The 25445-nt window shown below is 39.8% G+C and overlaps 1 protein-coding gene and 1 long non-coding RNA gene across 2 annotated transcripts in view; one reads left to right on the top strand and one right to left on the bottom strand.

Annotated features, from left to right (window-relative positions):
* Positions 1-361: 361 nt before the first annotated feature.
* Positions 362-11003, bottom strand: LOC148127260 (uncharacterized). Its single transcript, XR_015742143.1, has 2 exons — positions 10869-11003; positions 362-1402 (listed from the first exon to the last, which is right to left on the bottom strand). It is a non-coding gene; the product is annotated as an uncharacterized LOC148127260 (long non-coding RNA).
* UGCG (UDP-glucose ceramide glucosyltransferase) overlaps positions 9603-25445 on the top strand; it is a 42694-nt gene continuing 26851 nt past the window's right edge. The window contains exon 1 of the mRNA XM_026713407.2: positions 9603-10134. Coding sequence (XP_026569192.1) covers positions 10037-10134 — 98 coding nt within the window. The 5' untranslated portion in view covers positions 9603-10036. The remainder of the gene's footprint in view (positions 10135-25445) is intronic.

Raw genomic sequence — 25445 nt, 5'->3', positions numbered from 1 at the left:
GGAATTGGACAACCATTCATCTGAAATGCTATTGTTTCCTAGAAGACCTCCAAGATCACTTCCAAGTCTGTTACTTTGTTCTGTTAATCAGGTAATTTCTTCCACATAAATTTAAATGCTGGTTTGGTGTCTTTTCTTTGCAATTCAGTCTTTCAAATTCACTTAAATTTCCAGATGTAAGCTTATTCAGGTATTCGTTTGTGAGTGATGAATTAGGTCATTCACACCTGAGCAATCCCTTTCTTCTACTGTTTCAGTTTAAGGTTTTTGTTTAGGTATTTCTGGCCATTCTCCTTTCTTCTTAAAGAACACTGCTCCAGAGTGCTGTCTATTCTGGTACTGTACACACTGATGAAGGCAATTCTCTGATGCTGTATTTATTCTCTCCACAATAGTTTTTGTTCTTAGCACAAAGTTTCCCACTATGTATGCAGTACAAAAATTAGGGAACTGTAATGTTTTCAGAAAACCATATCCCTATTTTCCCAATAAGTTGATGATTTTCAAAATTATAATTTTTCAGGAATGAAATACAAGGAAGAAGTAGGGACTGTCTGACAAGTTGAGGCAGTTACAGAGAGGTGTTTTGCTGATGCACAGATAGTAGCCAAACAATACCAAGCCAAACTAATTCTTGCTATTAATTTACATGGAAAAAATATCTGTCAGAAGAAATATAGAAAATCAAAAACAGAAATTTGGTTGAATAAAGTCCATTCTGAATCACTCTACTGAATGGCAGGCAGATAAGCTTTGGCGTCTGTAGTGTATTAAGTTTTTGTTTGATAGTGCTTGGGTCTTTTAATTGTCTCGATTTTTATTATGCTTTAACTGATTTGTATTTAGTTATAATTCTCTTTTATATTTTCTTTGTTAGGCTAAAACACATTAAGAGATGTTTTTAGCAGAAATGTGCAGTAAAAAGTCAGTGAATTCAATATACAGACATTACTTATGAATTTTTGAGTTACAAAATTTTGCCAGCACGAACAAGCCTGTCCAGAAGTCCAACTGAGAAAGTCCTAGAAGTTAAGAGGAAGTTAGTTTACACACCACATACGTATGCTTGTTTGGACTTGCAAACAAAATGGATTTACAGCCTCTTGGAATGTAACCAGTTCCTAAGTAGACCGCTGTTTGTATGTAATGGAAATCGTTTATGTCTTCATTTCCATTTTCTACTTGAGTTTTTAATTTCCCATAAAAATTTATTCTGGCTGGATTTTATTTTCATGAAAGACAATTATGCATAAAAATTATAGTATGCAATAGTTCCTAAGATGTTGATCTGGGAGAGAAGAGATTCAGTATCAAGTCTACTTTCATCCACAGCATTTCACTTGGAACCCACCACTCTTTCTCAGTTCAGTCTGCTTGACAATATTATGGCTGCAGGGAAAACCTAGAAAAGATAAAAATTCTGCCTTGAGCTCCTCAATGAAAACATAACTAAATAAATAATGAAAAGTTTGAAAGGTTTAAAAAATAAAAATAAGATGGCAAAAAAGATTTTTTAAATGATTTAAAAATATTATATTATATTTTATAGCATTAAATCATAACACACATATAAGAACATACATATATATTATTTTTATATTATGCTATTATATAATAACATTATACCATAATAATTACATTAATACATAAAACAGGAAGCAATGAGGTAAATTTACGTTGGCCATCTGTGTGATTATAATTATGATTATGTCACTTTGCTCTGTATATATTTAAGTAGTCTGAGATCAGATATGAAAATTCTTTCTCTCTCTCTCCTTCCTTTTTTCTCAAAATCTTTTGAGAAAGGAAAAAGACCAGAAAACAAAAGGGAAATAAGGAGGCAAAAAAGAGAGAGAAGAAAACAAAGTCAATAAACAGGAAATTTACAAACAACATAGAATTACATAGGTCAAAATTTGTTAAGGAAATATTTCCTAGATAATTTTTCATACAACTGAATATCTTATACCATTATAAAACCTGTAAGTCATTGTTATATTCCAAGTAATATAGATATCAATAGTGATAATCAGCACAATAGAAAACATAAAATAAGACACAATGATCAGAGCAATTTCCAAAAGATCAATCCTTATTTGGCAGACCACTGAAAGTTCAATGATTAAGATTTACATTAAGAAAATTGTGCGTGTGCATGTAGTACAAGCCTTTATATGGAATTACAATTCAGAAATTATAATTCAAGTTGAATTAAATTCTGGGACTAGACAGTTTTCTTGATCAGATTTTTCAGAATTAGTTTGCCATTGGTTTCTCCCTTGGGCGGTGAGAAAGTGATGGGCCCAAGATCATATGCCTGACTTTGTGCCAAGGTGGGACTAGAACTCTCAATACTAGCCTGATGGATTAACTGCCATGCCAAACTGGCTCTCAATAAAATAAGAGGGAGGGAAATCCAGCTCTTGTATTTTGTTTCATTCTATTTTCTCCCCAGCATTTACTAGGTATCCTTTGTGCCCTTTTATACACATCCATCGACACAAATATAAGAAGGGACTTTGTCCTCTGCTATAGATCCAGAACCAAGATAGGAAAAGTAGCTTATTTCAGTAAACAAGGAACACCCAAGCTAATTAGAGCTGTATCCTTTTAATACAGGAAGACTTTGAGATAAGTTTGTACATTAAGGGAAAATAAACAATTAGTATAGGCCAAGTATAGGCCGAGTATAGGCCGAGTATAGGCCAAGATATAGCAACATGAGCAAAGAAAGCAAACTTGAGGTTACAAGTGCCAATGTTCAAATCTGTTTTTTTACAGATTTCTGTAGCAACTTGCCAAATTTGGAAAGAAGGCTTTTATGTTTCAAAATCTCCGTTTGTTCTAGACCCAACCAGCACTCATTGGTACTGTTATAGAAGTCCCAAAGGTGCTTTTTCAAGAGGCAATTGGACTTTCTGGTTTTTTTTTTTTGAAGACATTTTACCCTACCTGACTCTGTGGTTTCTTCCCCAAACCCCAAAAACTTTAACCTTAGACTCTCGACTATTGATCTCACCCCTTTCCTAAGAGGTCTGTAGGGGGCGTGCATAAGCGCACCAACGTGCCTACCATCCCTGTCCTATTGTTTCTTTTATTGTTTCTTTTATTTTTTTATTTTTATTATATGCATCCATGTATTCATAACTATGTTTTTATTTAATACCTATTATCTTGTAAGCAATTGACTGTGGCAAGAAAAGTTGTAAAATGGGGCAAACTCACTTAATGAATTTTTCACTTAGCAACATACATTTTGGGCTCAATTGTGGTTGTAACTTGGACTACCTGTACTGTGTATAGCTTTTTTTTCTTGCCTAGACTGTGAAATTTCTCAATCCCATCTACCGCTACAATGGCTTTATATTGGCTTTATATTGCCTTGCCTTGTCTTAAAAAATGGTCTCCTTCATTTCAATACTGGTGACCCTATGAATGTAGATATTTGTTTATATGACTCAGGTAAGATTTCTTCCAAAAGTACTAATAAAATGCTGTATAGTGTAGAGTCAAATCTTGGTTATCTTCTCTTTTGTGACTAGTTGTGGAGTATGAACCGTTGTTGTATAGCCTATGAGGCAAGAACAGCATTGCTTTTGCACTCTGCCCTGATGTTTAATGATTATGAGTAATAATGCTACATGTTCCAGCTTTATTTCATTTTATTGTGATACATTATTCTGCCTTCCTCATTCTATACCGTTGGTGTCATATTGCATTAGAATTTAGAATGGAGAAATATCCAGCTAGCATATACATTTATAATAATAATAATATTAATAATAACAATAATAATAATAATAATAATAATTGCAGCCCAAGAACAAGCCATCAAAATGAATGCAATCAGAGCCAGAACAGAAAAATCTGCTGATGATCCCAAATGTAGACTCTGCAAAGAAGCGGACGAAACTATCGATCACATACTGGGCTGATGCAAGACAATCGCTCAGACTGACTACAAACAACGTCACAACACAGTCACTCAGATGGTCCATTGGAACTTGCGTCACAACTACCATTTGCTTGTAGCAAAGAACTGGTGGCCTGAAAAAGTGGTCGAAAATGAGCATGCAAAACTACTGTGGGACTTCTGAATAGACTGACAAAGTTTTGGAACACAATACCCTGGATATCACGATTGTGGAGAAGAAAAAAGTGTGGATCATCGACATTGCCATACCTGGTGACAGCAGAATCGACGAGAAACAACTTGAAAAAGTCACCAGATATCAGGACTTGAGAATCGAACTGCAGAGACTCTGGCATAAACCAGTGCAGGTGGTTCCAGTGATACTCGGCACACTGGGTCCTGTGGCTAAAGACCTAGGCAGGCACTTAAAAACAATTGGTGCTGACAAAATCACCATTGGTCAGCTGCAGAAGGCCACCTTACTGGGATCTCCTCGCATAATCCGCCGATACATCACATAGTCCTAAACACTTGGGAAGTGTTTGACTAGTGATTTGTGATACAAAACCCAGCATAGTTATCTTGTTTGCTGTGTATACTGTCATTTTTGTGTATAATAATAATAATAATAATCATCTTCATCATCATTGGGACTTGCAACTTGGTCATTAAATAAAATGGTCACTCAGTGAAACCACAACTGTGCTAATCATCTTACCTCAGCTTTCCTTTCCTTTTCAGACCTGTGAATATGTAATGCGAGGATTGGTTGCAAAGTTACCTGTTCAGTTCTAATTCTGAATGATTGCTAAACTACAGGTAGTCCTCAACTTACAACAGTTCATTTAGTGAGCATTCAAAGTTACAACAGCACTGAAAAAAGTGACTTATGACCATTTTTCACAGTTACGATCTTTGAAGATCCCCATGTTCATGTGATCAAAATTCAACTGGTCCATACTTATGACATTGCTGTGTCCCAAGGTCATGTGATCACTTTTAGCAAACTTCTGACAAGCAGTCAATGGGGAAGCCAAATTCACTTAACAACTGTGTTACAAACTTATCAACTGGAGTGATTATCGTAACAACTGTGGCAATAAAACTCGTAACATGGGGCAAAACTCATTTAACAAATGTCTCACTTAACAACAGAAATTTGGGGTTCAATTGTGGTTGTAAGTTGAGGACTCCCTGAAGTCAGTCACTAAATAAGAACAGTATATTATTTAGGTAATGTATAGAAATGACATCGGAAGTTTACTTGCAAAGTAATCTTTGCAACAATGGATAGAATAAAAATGAAATAGATTGTTTCATCTTTTCCTATTAACACAACTTCTGGAAATAAATTTTTACTAAAGATACTATCTGTTACAACAATAATAAAACCAACCGTAATAATTATATTTCACCTGGGTGACTCTGAGCGATTTACAATTAGAAACATTAAAAAAAACACAAAAGCAGCACAAGACAAAAGAACAAGGTTGGCAAAGAAAATAAACCCAGAGGGCAACAAGGAAAAGGAACAGCATTAGTCATCCTTGCCAACTGTCTGGTAAGAGTCACATCTTCAGGGCCCTTTGAAACACCAACGGTAAGGGCCATTTTGGGGCTATCTCTTTAAAGTCATTGAAAATGTTATTTAACCATTGATAAAGAGATAATTCATTTGGTAACTGATTAGTTTTGATCTTATTAAGTTTCTGTTTTTACAGGTAATCCTCAACTTACAACAATTCGTTTAGTGATCATTCTGCGTTACAGCGGCATTGAAAAAAGTGACTTGTGACCATTTTTCACACTTATGACCATTGCAACATCCCTATGGTCATGTGATTTACATTTGGACGCTTGACAACTGGTTCATATTTATAACCATTGCTGTGCCCCAGGGTCATGACATTTTAATAGAACACGGGATATAGATTCAATCTCCATATTTGATCATATACAAATATGATTTCTGAATGGCGGGGGGGGGATTTCACATGCTGGGATAGACAAATCCTTATCTCACTGAGGTCGAAGACCTCTCAGCTACCCTCACCTGGTTTGGTCTGTCTGCCAAGATAGTTTACCAGGGTATGACCACTGGATATGTTACAACTACTTGGAGCTACAGGTGAGAACAGAGTGCCAAGTGAGGCCTAAAGGTGAATGAGCAGCCTTAAAAAGCCTGGAAGAATCTTCCACAAGAAGTACTCCTCCTCCATGGCTGAAATATCTTCCAATTGTTGCCCTGATAGATAGTGCATCAATTTAGGCCAGGCAAAAATGTGTCTTATGCAGAGCATGCATGATCTTTAAAAAAGCAGTTAGCAAGAGTCCAAGAAGAAAGGGCAATTCTACTATTGTACAGTAAAATAAGGATAAGAAATGTTGGTTCTATATGAGTGAGTATCTAAGACTTTATTTGATTTCGGCTAAAGTTTGATCCAAGCCTAAAATAAGTAAAGCTGGTATTAATAGACCACAATAAATCAAGCCTTGGTTGTTTGCTTTTATAGGGTGGGTATTATTCAGAGTAAGATGAACCAAGGATTTGCTTTGCCTAAGGCTTAAATGGCAAGTCTTGCACAGACCCTACAATAGATGCAACCCAATTCTAATTGTGTTACATCATTAAAGGTCAAGTGAAATACGTGTGCTACTGTTTTTAGAAACTTAATTTATATAGGGTTGAAGACTGATAGCTTCTTACCATACTGCCACATCCCCAAATTTGGACATCAATAGCAGCTGGGACAAAATTGTTTCTAGGCCAAGTATGCAAATTTTGAAATTGCTAGAGATGCTCTTGGGCCCTTATAGTTAGTACCTTTTACTTGGTTATCCCAGCAGATAGAATATTGAAAGCAGAAACCAAAATAATTGAATGTGGAAACCCAAATGTTTGAAAAATATTATATTGTGTCTATTCACACATGGCAACTCAAGGCAGCTTACAGGAATATAAAAACATCATACATAAAAAATCAAATTAATAGAAGAAAATAATCAAATAATAAATTAATAACATAATAGGCCCCCCACCCCTGTGACAACACATCAGACTAGCCATTTAATGGACCCCATCCAGCTCTGGGTTTCCCAGGCCCTCTGGCAGAAACAGGTTTTCAGTGCCTTCCAGAAGAGAGTGGGGGGCCATTCTAATCTGTGGGGGAATGATGTTCCAGAGAGAGGGAGCCACCATGGAGAAGGCCGTTCTTCTGAGTCCCACCAGGTATATCTCCCTAGGAGATGGGACCTACAACATTCCTTGCTTCCCCACTCTAGTGGGTTTATTTATTGATCATCTAGCTTAGGTTGTGAACTTATATTTTATGATCTTTGAGTTGTAAAAATAAATGTATTTTGCAAGTCAGTAGTTTTCGTGATCCACAACCAAAAGGGAAACATAGAATTGAAATACTTAAAAAGATCGAAGAGGTACAACATGAAAATGCAGATAGGAGTTTGTATATGTAATTTGCAAAGGCTGTAATTAGGCATCATTTTCTCAGTCAGGACTTGTAGAAAAATGAAGGAAAGTACTTGAAGAATTATAGTGATATAAAGTAAAAGTACACAGTTTTGAGGTAGTATTAGCAAGAGAATATCAACAAACCAAAACTGTTCACTTTTTTTTTCAACAGCATCAGCAAGAAAGCCCAACTTATACATGATGATTTTCTTTACAGTGTGATACTGCATCAGAATAATATAATTTGAAGCTCTTCATTGTTGGTCAATTATTAAGTGTCATGCTGTGCAAGAGATTAATCATACTAACTGCCAGTAACTTGCCATATTTGTCTCTATATCTGTGCATTGGTCGTGTTAAAAAAAAATCTTTGTAAACTGTGTTGTTTGTACAAATAAAAGGCAACTGCCCTGTAAAACTAGATGGTATACCGATTACTCCTTATCTTTTCCTCTCCCCATTCACCCACTTTTGGTATCTATATAAATGGAAAAATATATGTAATTTTGAGGCTGTTCTTCAGAAGATGAGTGTGTGTGTGTGTGAAATTGAACTATACAAAAAGAGAGCTGGAAAGGTGTATAATTTTAGTGTTTAAAATAATCTAATCTATTAAAATGGTTTAGTACAATTTAGTACTAAATTTTGTATAAAAAGTTTAGAAAATGTTAATGTAATTAATGTTGATTTTCAATGAAAATACACTAGTTCACATAAACACACCATGGTAATGTATTTTCATTGAAAATTTCAAATGTTTAAACAAAGATTACTATGTAAGTTTTAAAAGAATGAAAAAACAAACTATGTCGAATATACCAATCAAGTATAAAGTTTGAAGAACTATGTCCATTTTTATAATTAAGAAGCAAATCTCTTTATTAAAGCAAATGTGTTCTTTTGAAAATGTTTAAACAGTGTGGGAGGGATTTCAACATGTTACCTCTAGAACATGTTGTGCTATAACATTTCCTTGAATTTATTTCACCAAACAAGGATTAAGTGAACAATAATATACTACTCTATTATATGGCAGATTTATTGTCTGTTTTGACCAGGACTAATTAATCACATTGGAGATTAATCTGTTTTTTTTTAAATCAATAGCCTTTTCAACTAACCCGGAGAAAGAAACAATGGATGAAAAATGTACACAAGAGCATTTTAGATGATCAGATGATTTTCAGTTTTTGATTAGATTGATAGATTTTTTTGAAAGTATTACTTTCCCCAAAAAGATTGTATGTAGACATTTTTAAGTTTTTCCTTCTTAAAGTTACTAATGTTCTCATATTCAAATGTTACACACACATACCCACATCTCACAGAGTAAACCATCTCAAGGTTTCCAGGATTTTTTTCCACTCTGGACACCCATGCAATTTCTCCCGTTGCTGAACGAAAGCAACAAACTTTCCTACAACCGATAAGAATTATCCAAGAGGACATGATGAGGAATAAAGAATCTGCACAATGTACATCATTCAGCTTTGGAAAGCAAGGTGAAATCTTTTGCAGGAATAAACAATTGTTAAGTTTGGACTTTTGCCTAGCAATCTGCATTATAGAAGAAGAACCCAGCGGGATTCCGTTCGTCCATAAGGCTGCGGGACTCTTTGGTGACGGTGGTGGGTTCAAGTTGTGATATTTCTGGCAAGGCCATTTGGTCGCGCATTTTGGGTTTAGGGATTCGTTCTGGTGGAGGCGCGCCGCCGCTTGGCTTCTCGGAGGATGTTACGGGGCATTGCAGAGTTTGGGTTGCCAGGGACAAAAACGTTGTCACCGGGAGGGTGTTTTTATGTTTCTGGCGGACGGGGGAGGGGGGAATGGAGGCTAGCCGACGCGGCTGTTCTGTGGCGAATGACTCCCGAGATGTATAAAGGCTGCTTTCTTCCCCTTGCGCGCTGCCACCGTTCCCCTTTTCTTCGCTCTGATCCCCCGCCTCACAATGCAACTTCTCCACCCCTTTTTATAATAAATGACGACACCGCCTCTTCCTGCCTTCCCGCCACATCCTGATTCACCTTCTGTTTTTGATTTTTACTTTTTTTAAAAAAAGAATCCCATTTCCCCCCGCCCCCTAGCACACCCTCGAGGCGGATTTAATGGGACCACGCTTCCCGGAGAAGCAGCGCGGCGTCAAAGCCTGAGGGAGATCGAGCGCCAGCCAGCGAGCGAGGGTGGGAGAGGGGACTGGGGGGGGCGTGGCTTTAGCAGATGACATTCACAGGGCGGGGCCTGAGCAGCTCCTCCGCGCGAGCCCAGGCCGTTTGGTTTAATGTATGAATGTGAGTGTGTGAGAGAGAGATGCAGACAACGTGAACGAGCAGCGGCGAAGGAGGCGAACGCCGCGGTGGGGGCCGGTAGACCACGAGGCAGCCTGTCAGGAGGAGCCACCGCCTGCCGGCTGGAAGGGCAGCCGAGAAAGCGAGAGAAGGGAGGAGGGCGGGACGAGAAGGGGGGCAAGGAAAGGAAGCGAAGGAGGTCGCGTCTGAGGGGGAACGTGAGGGCAGCCAACGAGGGGGGCGGAGCCTCGCTTATCTAGCCTCCGTAGCCGCCGCTTCGGCGAGTGAGTCCAAGCGCCCGCTCTTCTCTCGCTCTCTTCCCCCCCTCCCCCGCCCCCCCCCCCTCTGTGCCCTGTTAGCCGGGAGGAGATGGCGATGTTGAATCTGGCCCTGGAAGGACTCGCCGTCTTCGGGCTCATCCTCTTCGTGGTCCTGTGGCTCATGCACTTCATGTCCATCATCTACACGTAAGTGAGGCCCTCTCGGCGGCTGCCCCCTCGACCCCCTCCCCTCCCCTCTCCCCGAATCGCCACGCGCGCGGGGAAACTGTGGAGCCGGGGTCGTTCTCTCCACCCCCCCTCCCCACACACACGCCCCCCTCCCCCTCCCTTCCGTTGCGCTGTTCCTCTTCCAGCCGGCGCCTCCGCGCTTTGCCAACCCGCCAACTTCCCCCCACCCCCGAATCCCCCTCCCCCGCACACGCAAACCTGCCAAACTGAGAGGCGGCGCACCTGCCTTGTTCAGGCTACAGCCCTGGTGTGTGTGTGTATGTGGGGGGGGGGGAAGGGAAACCACCCCCGCTCGTCCTTGCCGCACTGCCTCCCTCGCCATGTACCGCCTTCACAGCTTTCTCTCCCAGCTCCCCCCCCATTCCCCCCCCGCCCCCCCACCCCCCCCATTGGGGTGCTCTCCGGCGATTCTCGTCATCACCAGCTGACAGTTGCAATCCGGTCGGTGGGCTCTAAAAGCGCTTTGGAGCTCCCTCTTGTCCTTTGGTGGTGGTAGTGGGGTGGGGTGGGGTGGGCGGGCGGGCGTGGGGGGGGGGGGAGACTAGTCCGACCTTTGCTTTGGGAGAGCAACCGAGAAAAGGGCCAAGGCATACCGATTTGCTCCTGTTGATAAAAACAATACGAATCCCTGCATTTCTTGTCTTGTAAAGGGGGAGGGGAGGCGGAGGTATGCTTTTAAATCTGCTACTTACGGGCTGCCTTTTTGTCTACCTGCCTTAAGCCGGCGGATCCATGAGAAAGCATTCCTGTTAAGTCTACTCTTAATACATATCGCCAAGGATTCAGCTTGTAGAACTGCCGCTGGCTTTGCTATAATGTAACGAAGCGGTGGCATTGTATTTGCTGCGGTTACCTTTCTGTTATCTGTTTTTTTTCTCTCCCCCCCTCCCCCCCCAATAGATGCCATATTTGATCAAGCCTCACAAACCCCTCTCCCACATACTACTTTTAGCGGACCCATGTTTGTATCTTCCAGTTTTAGTGTTTCAATTCTGGAATTGCAAGTTCCTTGTTAAACTATCATGGGGCTGTGGTTTTTTTTTTTATTATTATTATAGTGAGAGTTAAGCCGGAATGGATTTAACTTTTGAGTTGATTTGAAGGTATCACTTAAAGGGAGACTGGTTTTATTATGCAAGCGGTTATATTAATGCATGATTAATTTAAGGGATATGATATAATCGCATCGTGGCAGTTTGTCAGATTTCCATTAGCTGTGTTGCAATGGGCAGATGAGTAAAAACTTCTGTAAATATTCTTAAACTAAGAAATAAATGCATAGAAATTAGCAACAGATTTCTTGGAAGGTGTTAATAATTGGCAGTTGAGATATTTGGAATGTGTAAAAGAAGATGAAGACATTGAAAACGTATTGTGAAACAGTTTAAGCTCATATAAATATAATCCTAATTTCTTGCCAGGTATTGATTATAATGAATCACCTTTAGGCTTATGCAAAATGTTTGGAAATTAATGCAATGATTTCTTGATCGCACTGACATTTGGGGCCTTTGAACTGATTTTTGTATGGCTGTGTGACTTTTAAGTGTTTCAAACGCTGATAATATTTTAACTTTTAAAATCAATGAATTTGAAATCAGTCTTCTGAAGACATTCTTGGCTCTTCTCCTTTAAGCAAGTTAATTAGCATTTATAACTTGACTGCTATATTTACATCTAATTTCTCCAACTACATACCACATTTTTGTAGTGTAAAAAGCTAGTTAATCTCTTAAATACTGAAGATTTCTATGAAAGAAAAGAGGATTAACTAAAAAAAAGATCTAACATCAATCATATTTAGAAGATGATTTTTTATTAACTGATATATGCTTAGCAATTTGAATATTGATGTGGATAATTAAATTATCCACTGTATTGTTTGTCTTCCTTCAAGCACAATGTAACGTTTGAAGTTTCCACTGAATCCTATGTCTTTGTCTATATAGCAATTTAGCACAAGGAAGCAGGTAGTGTTAACATGATAGGAGGAACCATTCTGCAATGCAGAAAATTAAGAACATTAAATCTGTATTTGCCTGAATTTCAGTCAGGATTCTATAACATGGAGATTATAGGATTTATTAGCTAAATAATGGTGCAATGATTTTGACTATATTTGTTTTAAGTCTGCAAAGAAGAAATTTATATACAGTGTTTCAGGAGACAATACATATTGTAATACCTAAGGAGCAGAGCAAAAAATGTAACTAGTATATAGCACAAATAGCTTTAGTATACTATGTAGCATAGTAACTTCTAGCGGTTTATCTACTGTATAAAGAATAAGTATTGTTTTTGCAGAGGCAATTGGCTGAAATAAGTATATATTCCATTAAAATTAATATGTTGATTTTAAAAACATGTTTTGAATACATTTTTACAACTTTATATAACGAGTCTATTAGGAAATAGTATTTTGAGTTAAAAGAGATTTACACACTTGCATTATTTATCTGTATTTCATCACTTGCAGCCGTTTGAACTCTTTTGATTTTACAAAAGGAAAGTAATGCATGGAATGGATTGATTTCTTTTTAGATAGCATAGAATTACAAGTAGCTTAGTTCTAGACTTTAAGCCCAGTTTGACCATCATATCACATATACAGCATATCTAATTGAAAATAAATGTAAATTCTTCTCTGCTGGAAAGTATTATGATGAAATATATTTACCTTGTACTGGCTTAGTTGAAGGGACATAATTAAAACAAATCTGTGGTAAGGCAAGATAACTACAAAGGGAATTTAGTTTTAGGGCATTTATTCACACACCCTCAGTCAAAGTGGCTACACTCCTACATCCATTACATACTTCCCATCTTTGCATGCATACTAACTAGCAAGGCTTAGTGCATTTGGAAACCAGAGACCAACAGCACACACCTTCCTCAATAGATTATCCTTGGTTCCCAAACTGATTTAATTGATTATTAATGTAGGTATGGATGATTGTAAGAAAGAGATTTTCTTTCAGTATTCCTGTAGCCTGTTTAAAATAAAAGTAGATGTTACACTGGAGCAGCTTGAGAGTGAATGAATGAATCTTGTTTAATTTTTAGCATTCAGGCTCTATTTCTATTCAGTAGTCTGAACAGCTCTCTCACAATAGGAGAGATATATCTTTTCCATTATATGAAACAAAACAGCCAGAGGTACTTTCTTTGAAAAGAAGATAGCTAGCTTGGGGAAACAGTGTTCCCTTATAGTGTTCTGTTTAACATTTTATTTATGTAGCAATATTCGAGAGAAGTGTAGGGCAGTTACTGTTGATAAAATGGAGATTTGTAAATGCATTTCTATGTATTTCTAATGTAATTTATTTCTCGCATTTTTCTTTACTATGCTATAAAGTAGAGAATGACAAAACAGTTTTGAAGTACAACTTCAGGAAAATAATTGCTCCCACTTAATATGTAACTTGGATGCTAATACTTTATAACAGGTATTTAATAGTTACTTAAAGGCTCTTGGTGACTATGCAGATAAATTTATTCTAATTAATGTTTTTCCTATCTTCTGCTTCCCACAACCTTGCCATTCATTTGTGTTTCTTTTAGTCCATCATTTGCTTGTATTCCGTGGTCAGATATGTGAGTTTCTGTTTGTTGATCATAATTTCAAGATAGCAGTCATACATTACAATATTTCACCCAGAAATATAGAATGGTTCTCCTTGCAATCCAAGTTACTCTTATAAATCACTTTCAAATCCATCATTATCATTTGCAGATGTCTTTATTTCCTGATATTTCTTGTTCTCCAATATTTCACAACTATATGTTACAGTGAAAAATCTATTGGTTTAACTATTCTGATGTTTGTTATAATTTAAATATCCTCATTCTTCAATGATCTTGTCTGTGTTTATAATTGCCACCTTCCTAGGTGTGCCGTACCTTCACTTATTTGTCATCAACTGTATATGCTCACTAAGCATACTGGTTGAATAAGATGTCCCTTTTTAATACTGAACATGAACCAAGATTTTTTAGTTTCCTTTTTATTTAATTTAAATGATTTATATTTTACAAGTTTTCTTAATTTTCGGTTAATAAAAGAACAGCTGCATATCTCCCAGTGTTTTACTATCATTTTAATTTTAGATGTGCCCTTTTCTAGTACTACTATTGTTATATTTCCCCTCTAAGTTTAAACAGATATGGGGAAAAATATTCTGAAGTACTCTTTCCAATTCTGAGCTATTGTATTTCTTTGATCTTGAAGTAGTGTAAGGGACAAGTATTGTAAAGGTTCATCAGAAGAATAATCAGGTGTTTTTGCACACCTATATTCCTTAATATACTTCACTTTCAGATAAGCAAAAGTTTTGTTACAGACATTGAAAAAAGATAAACTTAAAAAAAAAATTCTGTTATCTCCATGATCCATTGATCTGACCTTGTGTCCCTTTTCCTAAACTTGCCTGTTCATCTGGCATTTTCTCTCCCCATATATGGCTTTATTTGTAAGATTTTAAAGTTACACATTGTGTGCATGTTAAATTAATGCAGTGGTTCAATAATTTGCTTATTCTCTTGCCTCCCTGCCTTCTTTTTCTCTAGGTCCCACTGCCATTGTCCATATATATCATATATATCCATATATCAGGTTTATACCCACATGTTCCTAGTGAAGGCATTCATGGCAGTTTATAACACAAGAATAAATATCATTAAGCAACAGTATCGGTTCAAACAGCAGCAATAAAAGAATAGAGAATATTTCTAAGCTTATTTGACGATATGGGACTGTTAGCACAAAGAAACTCTTTTCTTCCAGTTTTAAACAGTTCAGTTAATAGTTTAGGGACTGGATGCTTCCATATTTGATAACTGGTTTATTGACTCAAACGTCTCTTCCTAGTGGAGTTGATTCCTGAATATAACTTCTTTATAAATGTTTCTGTTATTCTACATTCTTTGTTGTAACAAGTTTCAGTATTGTATTTCCATGTATTTTTAATCTTATTTAATATAACCCTATTAGAGCATTTTTTGTGATTACTCCTGACTATTTTTGCTCTAACTGTACACTTGTGATTTTTTTAAAATCTCTTTATTTTTTCCTTTATTTGTTGATATCCCTGATTGAACTATTTTTCACTGTTCTTTTTTGCCTGATGTTGGAAGTTGGACAGTGTTTCCTCAGTATATAGACTACCTAACTGAAATAACTCAAGGTAACATACATTGGTTTAAAAAACCCCATTAAACTAAAGTAAACAGTAAAGACTGATATATAATCATAACAGATGGGGAATATTTCTCAAGACTTTAATCTTCAGTCTTTCCTTGGCTATTGTGATAGATTTTTCAGAAAACTACTTGAATATTTTCCTTTTTGAAATTTTGAGATTTTTTCTGGGTTTGTTTTTTTTGCAGAATCTTGTATCTCTTCTCATAGCTTCTTTATTTGCATAACTACAGTGTACAGAATTGAACCTTTCATTGCTCTCTTTTATTCTAGCTATACAGGAAATCCTGAATCACAAGTGAGCCAATAATTTCTAAGCACAATAGTTGTTTTGCCTATTTTATGACCTTTCTTGCCACAGTTGTTAAATGAATCACTGTAGTTGCTCAGCTAGTTGCTAAGTAAATTTGGCTTCCCCATTGATTTTGCTTGTTGGAAGGTTGCAAAAGGTGATCACATGACCCTGGGACACTGCGACCATAAATATATGCCAATTGCCAAGCGTCTTGAGTTTTGGTCATTTGATCATGAGGCTGTTGCAACAGTTGTAACTATGAAAAATGGTCATAAGTCACTTTTTTCAGTACTGCTGTAACTTTGAACAGTCACTAAAGAAATGGTTGTAAGTTGAGGACTACCTGTATGTCCTCCAAATATTTCTGGCACACCTGCACTCTGGAAGTTTTAAAGTTTAACCTGTATATTTAACATCAATTATGATTGTATTGATTTATTTGTAACTTACTGTATATATCCATGCATCTTATATCAAATTTAAGCAATGTTTAAGGAAAGGAAATAGGAGTGTGCCCACCCTATATGATCTGGGTAGATGGGTAGATATCCCTAGGGAGAAGTGGTCCCATAGATAACCTGGCCAATGATTACTGGTTTGTTTCATAATATTCAACTGAAAGTCCCCTAGCTGACTGGATTTCAGTTCTGCATTTTTTGCCATAGTGGCAGAATTTGATTTTGTTCTTATCCATTCAGGGATGCCATTATGTAGACTCTAAAATTATGTTGCTTGAAGCTGTTGTTCTATTAATCTGGCTCCTGTGTTATTTTGTTCATCTGATTTTTGTATAATTCCAGTTTCTTTATTTCTTCAATTTTTTCAATCCTGTTACTAGTGTTACAACTTTTATAGATGCCCCATTTGTCATAATTCTTTAATGTTTTATTCTTTGTGTATGTAATGGCTCTATCCATACACTGGCATTATACAAATATTGCACAAATATATGAATGGATCCTACAGACAAAAAAGATCTACACATACTAATTTTAATAGATACAATCCTATTTGGTTAAAGCTAAGCACACAATTAGCAACATTCCTTTTGAGTATCATTACCATTCTATTCCCAGCAGCTTGTTCACTGTTGCAAATCAATTTATTCTGGTTCAAACTGATTTTAATATTTCAGATTCAATTCACTGTTGCAATTCCTACAAATAAATTCTAGCCATTTCACCTGCACCTAATAATATTTTTCTTCAAGTGACCAAGTATTCATCTTCCAAGATCTTGATCTTTTTGTTACAGAAATTTTAAGTAGCTTGAAATAGAGCCTTTTTGACAAAGTCCTATTTACAGCAGATCCAAATAGTAGTTTATATGGAACTATAAGCTGATGGGAATTACCTTCCCTTCAGTTTCTGCATCACAATCAGAAGATGTGTTAAATTCAGTCTAGATAGTTGGTAGCTCTTTTATTACTGTTTCTGTCTCTTATTTTTTCAACAGAAAAGATTTATGTTTTCTGTGCCTTCTGATATCTTGATAGTTGTAAGAAAACTTTAATTGGAAACTTTTAACTCATCATAATAAAAGGAATGGCACAACTTTTATGTCTGCCCCTTCCTAACTCACTTTGCCTTTTTAGGGTTTATTATACAATTTTCATACTATTCTAAGAAAATTGTATTCTTTTATCTTCCTCTCTTGGACTTAATACAGGAAGGAAAGTGGGAATGCAGATATTGGATGACTCATTTAACCAGACATTTCTTATCTAGTGTTTATTAGATCTGACAAAACATTGATTTCCTTGTCATATGTGTCATCCCAGTGTTAATCTTGATAATCAGTTTATACATACATACATACATACATACATACATACATACATACATACATACAATCTCCAATCTTTGTTATTTTTACAAATAACGCAAGGCGGCGAACATATCCCACACCCTTTCTTCTTCTTCTTTTCCCCACAATAACAATCTTGTGAGGTGAATTGGGATGAGAATGAATCCAGCCCAAAGTCACCCAGATGGATTTTATGGCTAAGGCGGGACTACAATTCACAATCTCCTGGTTTCTAGCCTTATGTCTTAACCACTAGACCATATTGGCTGTATATATTTGAAAATTTGCCTAGATACAACATTTTCTTAATACATATATACATGTACAATGTAAGAATATGTATCTAGGTAGTCCTTGACTTATGACTTATAATTGACCCCAAAGTTTCCATTGCGAACAAGGCAGTTGTTAAGTGAGTTTTGCCCCATTTTGCAACATTTTTGCCACAGTGGTTAAGTGAATTACTGTAGTTGTTCAGTGAATCATGTGGTCATTAAGCAAATCTGGCTTCCTTCATTGAGTTTGCTTTTCGGAAGCTGTAGGGAAGGGTTACAAATGGTGGTCACTTGACCCTGGGACAGCACAACTGTCATAAATAGAAGCTAGTTAATTAACTAGTGTCAAAGTTTTGATCGCGAGACTGTGGGGATGCTGTGAAAATCAGTCATGAGTCACTTTTTTCTGTGCCATTGTAACTTCAAACGGTCACTAAACAAAAGTTTGTAAATTGAGTACTATCTATATATGAATGATCAGGAAAATTACCTTCTATATCTAAAGCTTGTTGGAAGAGTAAGTTCTTAATTGCTAAGAGAAACACAAGCAAAGTGGAAGTTCCCTATACCAGGTATTCCAGTATATGGAGACTATCATTGGGAATGCATGTCCCTGGGCTCCTTTTATTTTCTAACTCGGGGTTGGGGGAAGACTCTCACTAGCCTTTCTTAAGATGGTTATACAGGGCAGATATTTCTGTTTGGGAGAAACAATAATGTGAGTATGTAGGCACCGAATTTTACAGGGTTTCGGAGATTAAAGCCAGCACTTTAAATTGGGCTTCAAAGCCTATATCCTATGCAGTCTCCATATTTCAGTTCTTCCATATATGTCTTAGAGTTAGAAGTAAAAAATTACCTATCAAGGTTTTTATTCCTAAACAGGTTGATTGATGCCTGGCATTTCTAGGATATATACTTCCTAGAACAAAACTGCAAATAATGGAATACTGTACATCTGATTGATGTTTCACTGGAAGTTGCTTAGCCAAAAAAAAGTTCCATTTTGTAGTGAAAACTATGTTTCTACTAGCCATTTCTACTATATACTCTGAGAACTATTACCAAGGGGATCTCTTCACTCTATTTCTCTCACACAAATCTGGACAGAGCTGCCTTTAATTTCTTGACAGCGCACCCCCTCCTTCCTGGGAATCCAGACTACTATGCAGTATTTCACCATACACAATAGTGATAGAAACTAAAAACGCCATCTATCCAATCATTATTTCTTCTCCACTGATTGCAAAATTGAACACCATTTTATACTGAAGAAGAAATACTTCAGTTTTTGTGTATGGAGCAGCTAATTTATTTGCTTTAAAATATGGGAATGTGTTTAAATTTCAATATAAACTTTTGATTTGGAAATTTTAAAGTCAAGATTAGCTTTTGTGTTTCTTTATACAAGTTTGCAGGTATATCATTTTCACAAACTTTTGTTCTTTGAAGTTCTTGTTGAATGGAAGAAGGCATTAAGGAACACCTTTCAAGGCCCTGCCCAAGCCCTAGAAGAAATAAAGTTGGTACTCTTTCTGCCAAGTATCTATTTTGGCCTTATATCTTCAAGAAATGAAGATTTAGTTCTTACCTTTTGGAAGGAGGCTTCATAGTATCTGAAGCAGAACAACTAGATTTATACCATATAGTTAGTATCCATCTTAACTCTTTTTTCTGTTGATTAGAATTTCATTTTTTAAAGTGCTAGTATGTTCACAGAAAAACAATGAGAATAAAGGTTATCTTAAGTTGGTACTGTGGTGCTACAATAATATCTTCAGAGGAAATGTGACTGACATTCTTCATCTCTTTTTGAAAATTGCCAGGATCAAGTCAAGGATTACAGAGGGAAAAAATTTGAGAAAAATCCCTTCCTACCACATCTCAATAAGAAACGCAGAATGTTGATAACTATTCAGTTCAAAATTCCTTTTTCTTTCCTGCAGGATGCCCCAATTTTCCCAGACCATGTATGTACAGGTAGTCCCTTAGCAATTGTTTGACCCAAAACAAGGTACTTATGATTGAGATTTGAAGTTCCAATCACCGCACTCCCCAAAGTCATAGGATCGCATTTTGAGTGCTTGGCAAACAGATTGCATTTATGGCCACTTGAGGCATCCTGCTGTCATGTGACCCAGGGGTGGGATTCAAATTTTTTTACTACTGGTTCTGTGGGCGTGGCTTGGTGTGCGTGGCAGGCTACTGTAAAATCTCCAGTCAGAGGTGGTATTAGCTGGTTCTCTGAACTACTCAAAATTTCCTCTACCGGTTCTTCAGAACTGGTCAGAACCTGCTGAATACCATCTCTGATGTGACCATGATTCCACCCCTGATTTGTTTGTTTGTTTTTGTTGTTGTTTGGTGAAACTAGTATGTCTACTTTCTGGCAAAAAACATTATTTGCAGAAAAGGATTTAGTTACCAATTGCAGTATAGTTGGCACAATTTATGATAGTAATTCCAGGTTCAATTACAGTCATAACAGTCTGAATTCAGGCAGGTTACAGTACTAAGAAAGCATTTGTTGCGCTTGTGGGTGATTTTGGGGGGGGTTGGGATGGGGAATCTGTTGGCGGCTTGCAATGCAATTGACCATGGTATCCTTCTGGATTGGCTTCAGGGATTAGGGGTGGGAAGTGCTGTTTTGCAGTGGTTCTCTTCTCCTCCATGCTGCATCGAGAGCCCAGGATGGGTTGACTCCTTCCTATGATGTCATAGCTGAGTCTATACTAAGATATAAAAGCCAGCCCCCGGGATAGACCCCACCTTTTGACTCAGCTTGTTTCAGTCAGTAGCTGTGTCTCTGAAAGCGTTCTGTTAGATAGCAATCACCAGCGATCTTCAGTACTTTTTTCCTCTCTTCAAGCAGCTCCCAGGGATCTGGGCAGCTGCTCTTCCAGGAGAGCAGGGCTCTCTCTCCTGCAACGTTGGGAGCAGTGTTACCAGAGCTCTGTGCAGGCAAGCTGGGCAGCGTCTGCAGACCTCCCCCACACCTGCAGTTTGGAGCGATCATAAACACGATAGGCAAACTGATAAGAGCTCAAGCCAGCTGATCGTGTAGCTGGTTGCTGTGTTTTTCCCTTGCTGACTTCGCTCGGGGCTCTGTATAGCCTAAGGAGCGATTCTTCAATCTTGGAGCCTGTTTTCCTGTAGTCAGTGGCCATCTTGGGTTCAAGCCTTCCACCACAAGGTGAGTGGCCATTTGTAAGCCCGGGGGCCATTTATACCCTAAGGGGCTTAATAGAAAAATTTCTAAACAGCTTCTTTCCAACGCAAGAGCCTTTATTTTACAAATGGAGCAAGATCAGGCTCTGGCAGAGCTTTTCCCCCCAGTGGAACAGTCTCTTAAGCCCAATAGGAGAAAAAGACGTAGGCAACGCACCCAATCAGTCCAGAGGGAGGTGGCTGCTAAAATCAAAGCTAAGGCTCTAGCCCCTAAAAAGGCAACTCAGGCTGAATTGAGGGCAGACATGCAGCTCTAGAGGCTGAACTATTCAACAGAAGGGAGTGCAACTACAGCATGTTTCAGGTGATACTCGTGGCCCTGAACCAAGCCCTTCCAAGGGAGGAGAAGTTATCTATGAGCCTTTCCATCCTCCGTCCTGGTCTCCTGAGGCTCTTGCTGTACAGTCAGATCCTCAGGATTTAAGCAGATCTGGGCCTTATTTCCAACAGGCTTCTGTGCCCTATGCTCCTCCCCCTCCCTCCAGGTCTTGAACCTCTCCTCAATCTAGGCCTGAAGCCACCTTCACTCCCACAGAAGCGGGCCTTCGGCCTTCAGCCTTTGGCCTTCTGCCTCTACTTTTGAGCATAGACCAAGGGATATCCAAGATGTAGTCTCATCAGCCATTAGGCAGGGATTGGCTGAAGGCTTCAAGCAAATTCTTCAACCTCTGGAAAGGGTTCAGGCCCTTCTCCATTCTCAATCTATAAGTTCCTTGCCTCATCATCCTGATTTACACAGGCCTCAGGACCTCAGGGTCCATTCTTCTCTACCAGAATGGGAGGAGGAAGAATTGATGAGGAAGGAAGGCCTTCATCATCTGAACACAGTTACTCCTCTCATTCAGAGTGTGAAGAGGGTGAGATTTTTGACCAAAATCTTTCAGAGGAAGAGGCTTCTCGCCCAGAGCAGACATCCTCTGCATTGGTCTTCAAACCTACTCTCTTCAGACCATTACTCAGCAAGGCCTTGGTCACTGCCAAGCTGTCGCCAGAGAAAGTGGCTCCCGAGCCATAAGGAAATCCCTCTAGCCAAGGGGATTCACTCTTCTCCAAGCCTGTAGTGCATGCAGAGGTTTTGCCTTCTCCCATTTTGTTCCTGGACATGGTCAAGGAACAGTGCGCTTCTCCTTCAGCAGGTCCTCGCCCATCTTCTCTAGATAAGCATTTCTATAACATCAGCGCAGCTCTGGATAATGCCCTGGCAGTGCCTTCTGTTGACATTCCGGTTCTGGCTTGGTTCTCACCTTCTGGCACTCCCATGGAGCCAGAAGATATCCTGAAACTGGATGATAAACATTCCAAACAGACCCTCAAGCGCAATCACCAGGCTGCTGCTTGGGCTGTTCAGGCTTCAACAGCAGCATTCTTCTTCACCAGGGCATCCATAAGGTGGCTGCGCCAAATCCAGAATAGATTGCCTGCTTCCGACCTTCGGTCTCACCAAGACCTTAATAAGATTATTGCAGCGGCGGAATTCACTACAAATGCCACTCTCAATTCCACCAAATTTGCATCTAAGGCCATGGCATCTTCTGTAGCAGCAAGAAGACTTTTATGGCTCTGAAATTGGCAGGTGGAGTCATGCCAAAAATGGAAGCTGGCTTCAGTTCCTTTCGCAGGCGATAAGCTTTTTGGCGATGCTCTGGAACCTTATCCCATCGAAACCAGAGATAAACGTAAAATTCTCTCTTCCTCTGGGAAGAAAGCTGACTATCGCCCTTATTACCCTCCTGCCTTCTGAGCAGAGACCTCATCTCACTTCCCCCGCTCTCACAGGCCATACTCCCAATGCGAAGACCAACGGGTGGAAACATCTGACAGGCAACAACCTTCTGCTGGTAAACAGCCCTTTCAGGGGGGAGGGGGTCGTTCCTTCCATCGCTCTAAGTAATCCCTCATTCTCCCCACCCGTCGGAGGTCGCCTAGCCTTCTTTGCCTCCAAATGGGAGGAGTCAACAATGGACGCCTGGGTGCTCAGCACTATTAGGTCAGGGTTACAATTGGACTTCCCAACCCCACCTCCCCAAATTTTTTTTGATCTGTCCTGTGTCTCGGGACATTTCCAGTCAAGCCCTCATGAATCAGGTCATTCAGCACCTTCTTGAAATCAGGGCTATTCAACCTGTTCCCCCGTCTCAACAGGGATGTGGGCTTTACTCTCACCTTTTCATTGTTCCCAAAGCCTCGGGGGGTGGCGAGCCATCCTGATCTAAAATTTCTCAACCAATTTGTAAAATACAGGTGATTTAAAATGCAGACTCTGCATTCTATTTTAGAGAGCGTTTGGGAGGGCGACCTCCTCTCTTCCATTGATCTCACTGAGGCTTACCTCCACCTCCCAATTTGGTCTCATTATCGCCAGTTTCTCCGTTTCTGTTATCAGAATACCCATTACCAGTATTGAGCACTTCCCTTCGGCCTCTCATCGGCTCCAAGGTTCTGACAGCATTGGTGGTATCTCTGCGTTCTATTCCAGTGAGGATCCAATGCTACTTGGATGACATTTTGATTCTTTCCTCTTCCATCCTTGCGGCCCATCGGAATCTGCAAATTACCCTGTCATGTCTCCAGAGCCACGGATTTTCCATCAATGCCAAAAAGAGCCAGCTCTCTCCTACAACCAAATTGCAACACTTGGGAGCAGTCATCGATACCATGTCGTGCCAGGTTTTCCTGTCCCCAGCTCGTGCAAAGAGCCTTGCAGAGATCATCAGCCAGATCCAGCAACATCAAATTGTCCCCCTGTCGCTGCTGTCCAAACTTCTGGGGAAGATGGTTTCCTGTATTGGCATCATCCCGTGGGCTTGGCTCCACTCCTGAGCCCTCCAGTGGTTCCTACTTCCCTACCAATGAGCAGGAACCAGCCACTCATCCATCAAGGTCCCACTCCCGCCACAAATCCGGATATCTCTCAATTGGTGGCATTCCCCATCTATTTGGAGGGAACTCCTGTTCAGGGACCCAGACAGGCTAGTGATAACCACCGATGCCAGCCTCCTGGGTTGGGGTTCCCATATGCAGGGCCAGATAGCTCAGGGCGTTTGGTCCAGATCGGAACAGACCCTTCCCATAAATTGGCTAGAGCTCAGAGCTATTTTTCTGGCACTCAAGCATTTCAGGCAATCAGTGACTGGCTTTCATGTTCTAGCCCTTACGGACAACATGGCCGCAAAGGCTCATGTCAACCAGCATGGGGGGACGGGGTCCAAAGCCCTCATGGGAGAGGCTGTACAGCTGGGGTTATGGGCAGAGAAACACTTGTTATCAATCTCGGCGGATCACATCTCCAGGGTCAATAGCTCCCAGGCCGACTGGCTCAGCAGGAGCCTAGTCGACCAGGCAGAATGGTCCATTCCTCCGTCTCTATTCAGGGACCTTTCCCTCAGATTCGGAACACCGGAGGTGGATCTCTTCTCCACTCCTCAAAATGCCCAAGTCACCAGATTCTTCACCAGGTTTCCTTGCCAGGGAGTGGTGGGGACCAATGTTCTTCGGTGCAGATGGCCCAAGGGTCTCATCTTCACTTTCCCCCCACTTCCCATCATTCTGGCAGTAATTCAGAAGAAGTTGGAGGAACGTGCGGAGCTCCTCCTCCTGGCACCCTATTAGCCAAGGAGGCCTTGGTTTGCGGACCTGGTCAACCTATTGGTGGCTTCTCCTTGGAGGATCCCTGCCCATCTAATCTCCCTTCACCAGGGGGCCCTGCTCCACCCAGAGCCCCAGTGGTTCAAGCTGACCGTGTGGCACTTGAGCGGCAGCGGCTAGAGGAGGCTGATCTTCCAGAAAGGGTCATCCTCACTATCCTGGCTTCTCGCAAACCTTCTACAAGGCACATCTATGATGCCGCCTGGAAGGCTTTTTCCCGATGGTGCCTCAGGGAGAGTCTTTCTCTTGCTTCAGCCCAGTTGGCAGAAGTTCTTAGCTTCCTTCAGCATGGGCTGGAGAAAGGTTTGGCCCCCAACACCTTGCGCAGGCAGGTTGCGGCCCTCTCCTCAGTCCTTTCATGGGGTTCACTTCCTTCCTTATCCCATTCAGTCAGGAGGTTTTTGAAAAGGGCTTCCAACCTGCACCCTCCGGTGGTTCACAGGTACCCTTCCTGGGACCTTCATTTGGTCCTTAATGCCCTTACAAAGCCCCCCTTTGAACCCCTTCAAACCGTGTCTCTCCATTTCCTGATTCTGAAGGTAGTGTTCCTTGTTGCCATCACTTCTGCTGGGAGGGTTTTTGAGCTTGCTGCTCTTTCCATCTGACAGGACCTTTGTTCCTTTCATGATGATAGGGTAGTTCTTTGTCTGGACCCCTCATTTATTCCGAAGGTTAACACCTGGTTTCACAGGTCCCAGGACATTGTTTTGCCTGACTTCTGTCCTCTCCCTCACCATGACTTAGAGCAGCAGTGGCACACGCTAGATGTAAGACTGGCTCTTAGAATATACATTAAACGTACTTCCTCCTTCAGGAAGTCGGA

This window comes from Pseudonaja textilis, chromosome 2, assembly GCF_049901715.1.
Source record: "Pseudonaja textilis isolate UNSWEBS1 chromosome 2, rPseTex1.2, whole genome shotgun sequence".
Lineage (NCBI taxonomy): Eukaryota > Metazoa > Chordata > Lepidosauria > Squamata > Elapidae > Pseudonaja > Pseudonaja textilis.
Note: the sequence above shows the minus strand (reverse complement) of the source record. Positions and strands in the feature narration are given on the sequence as shown.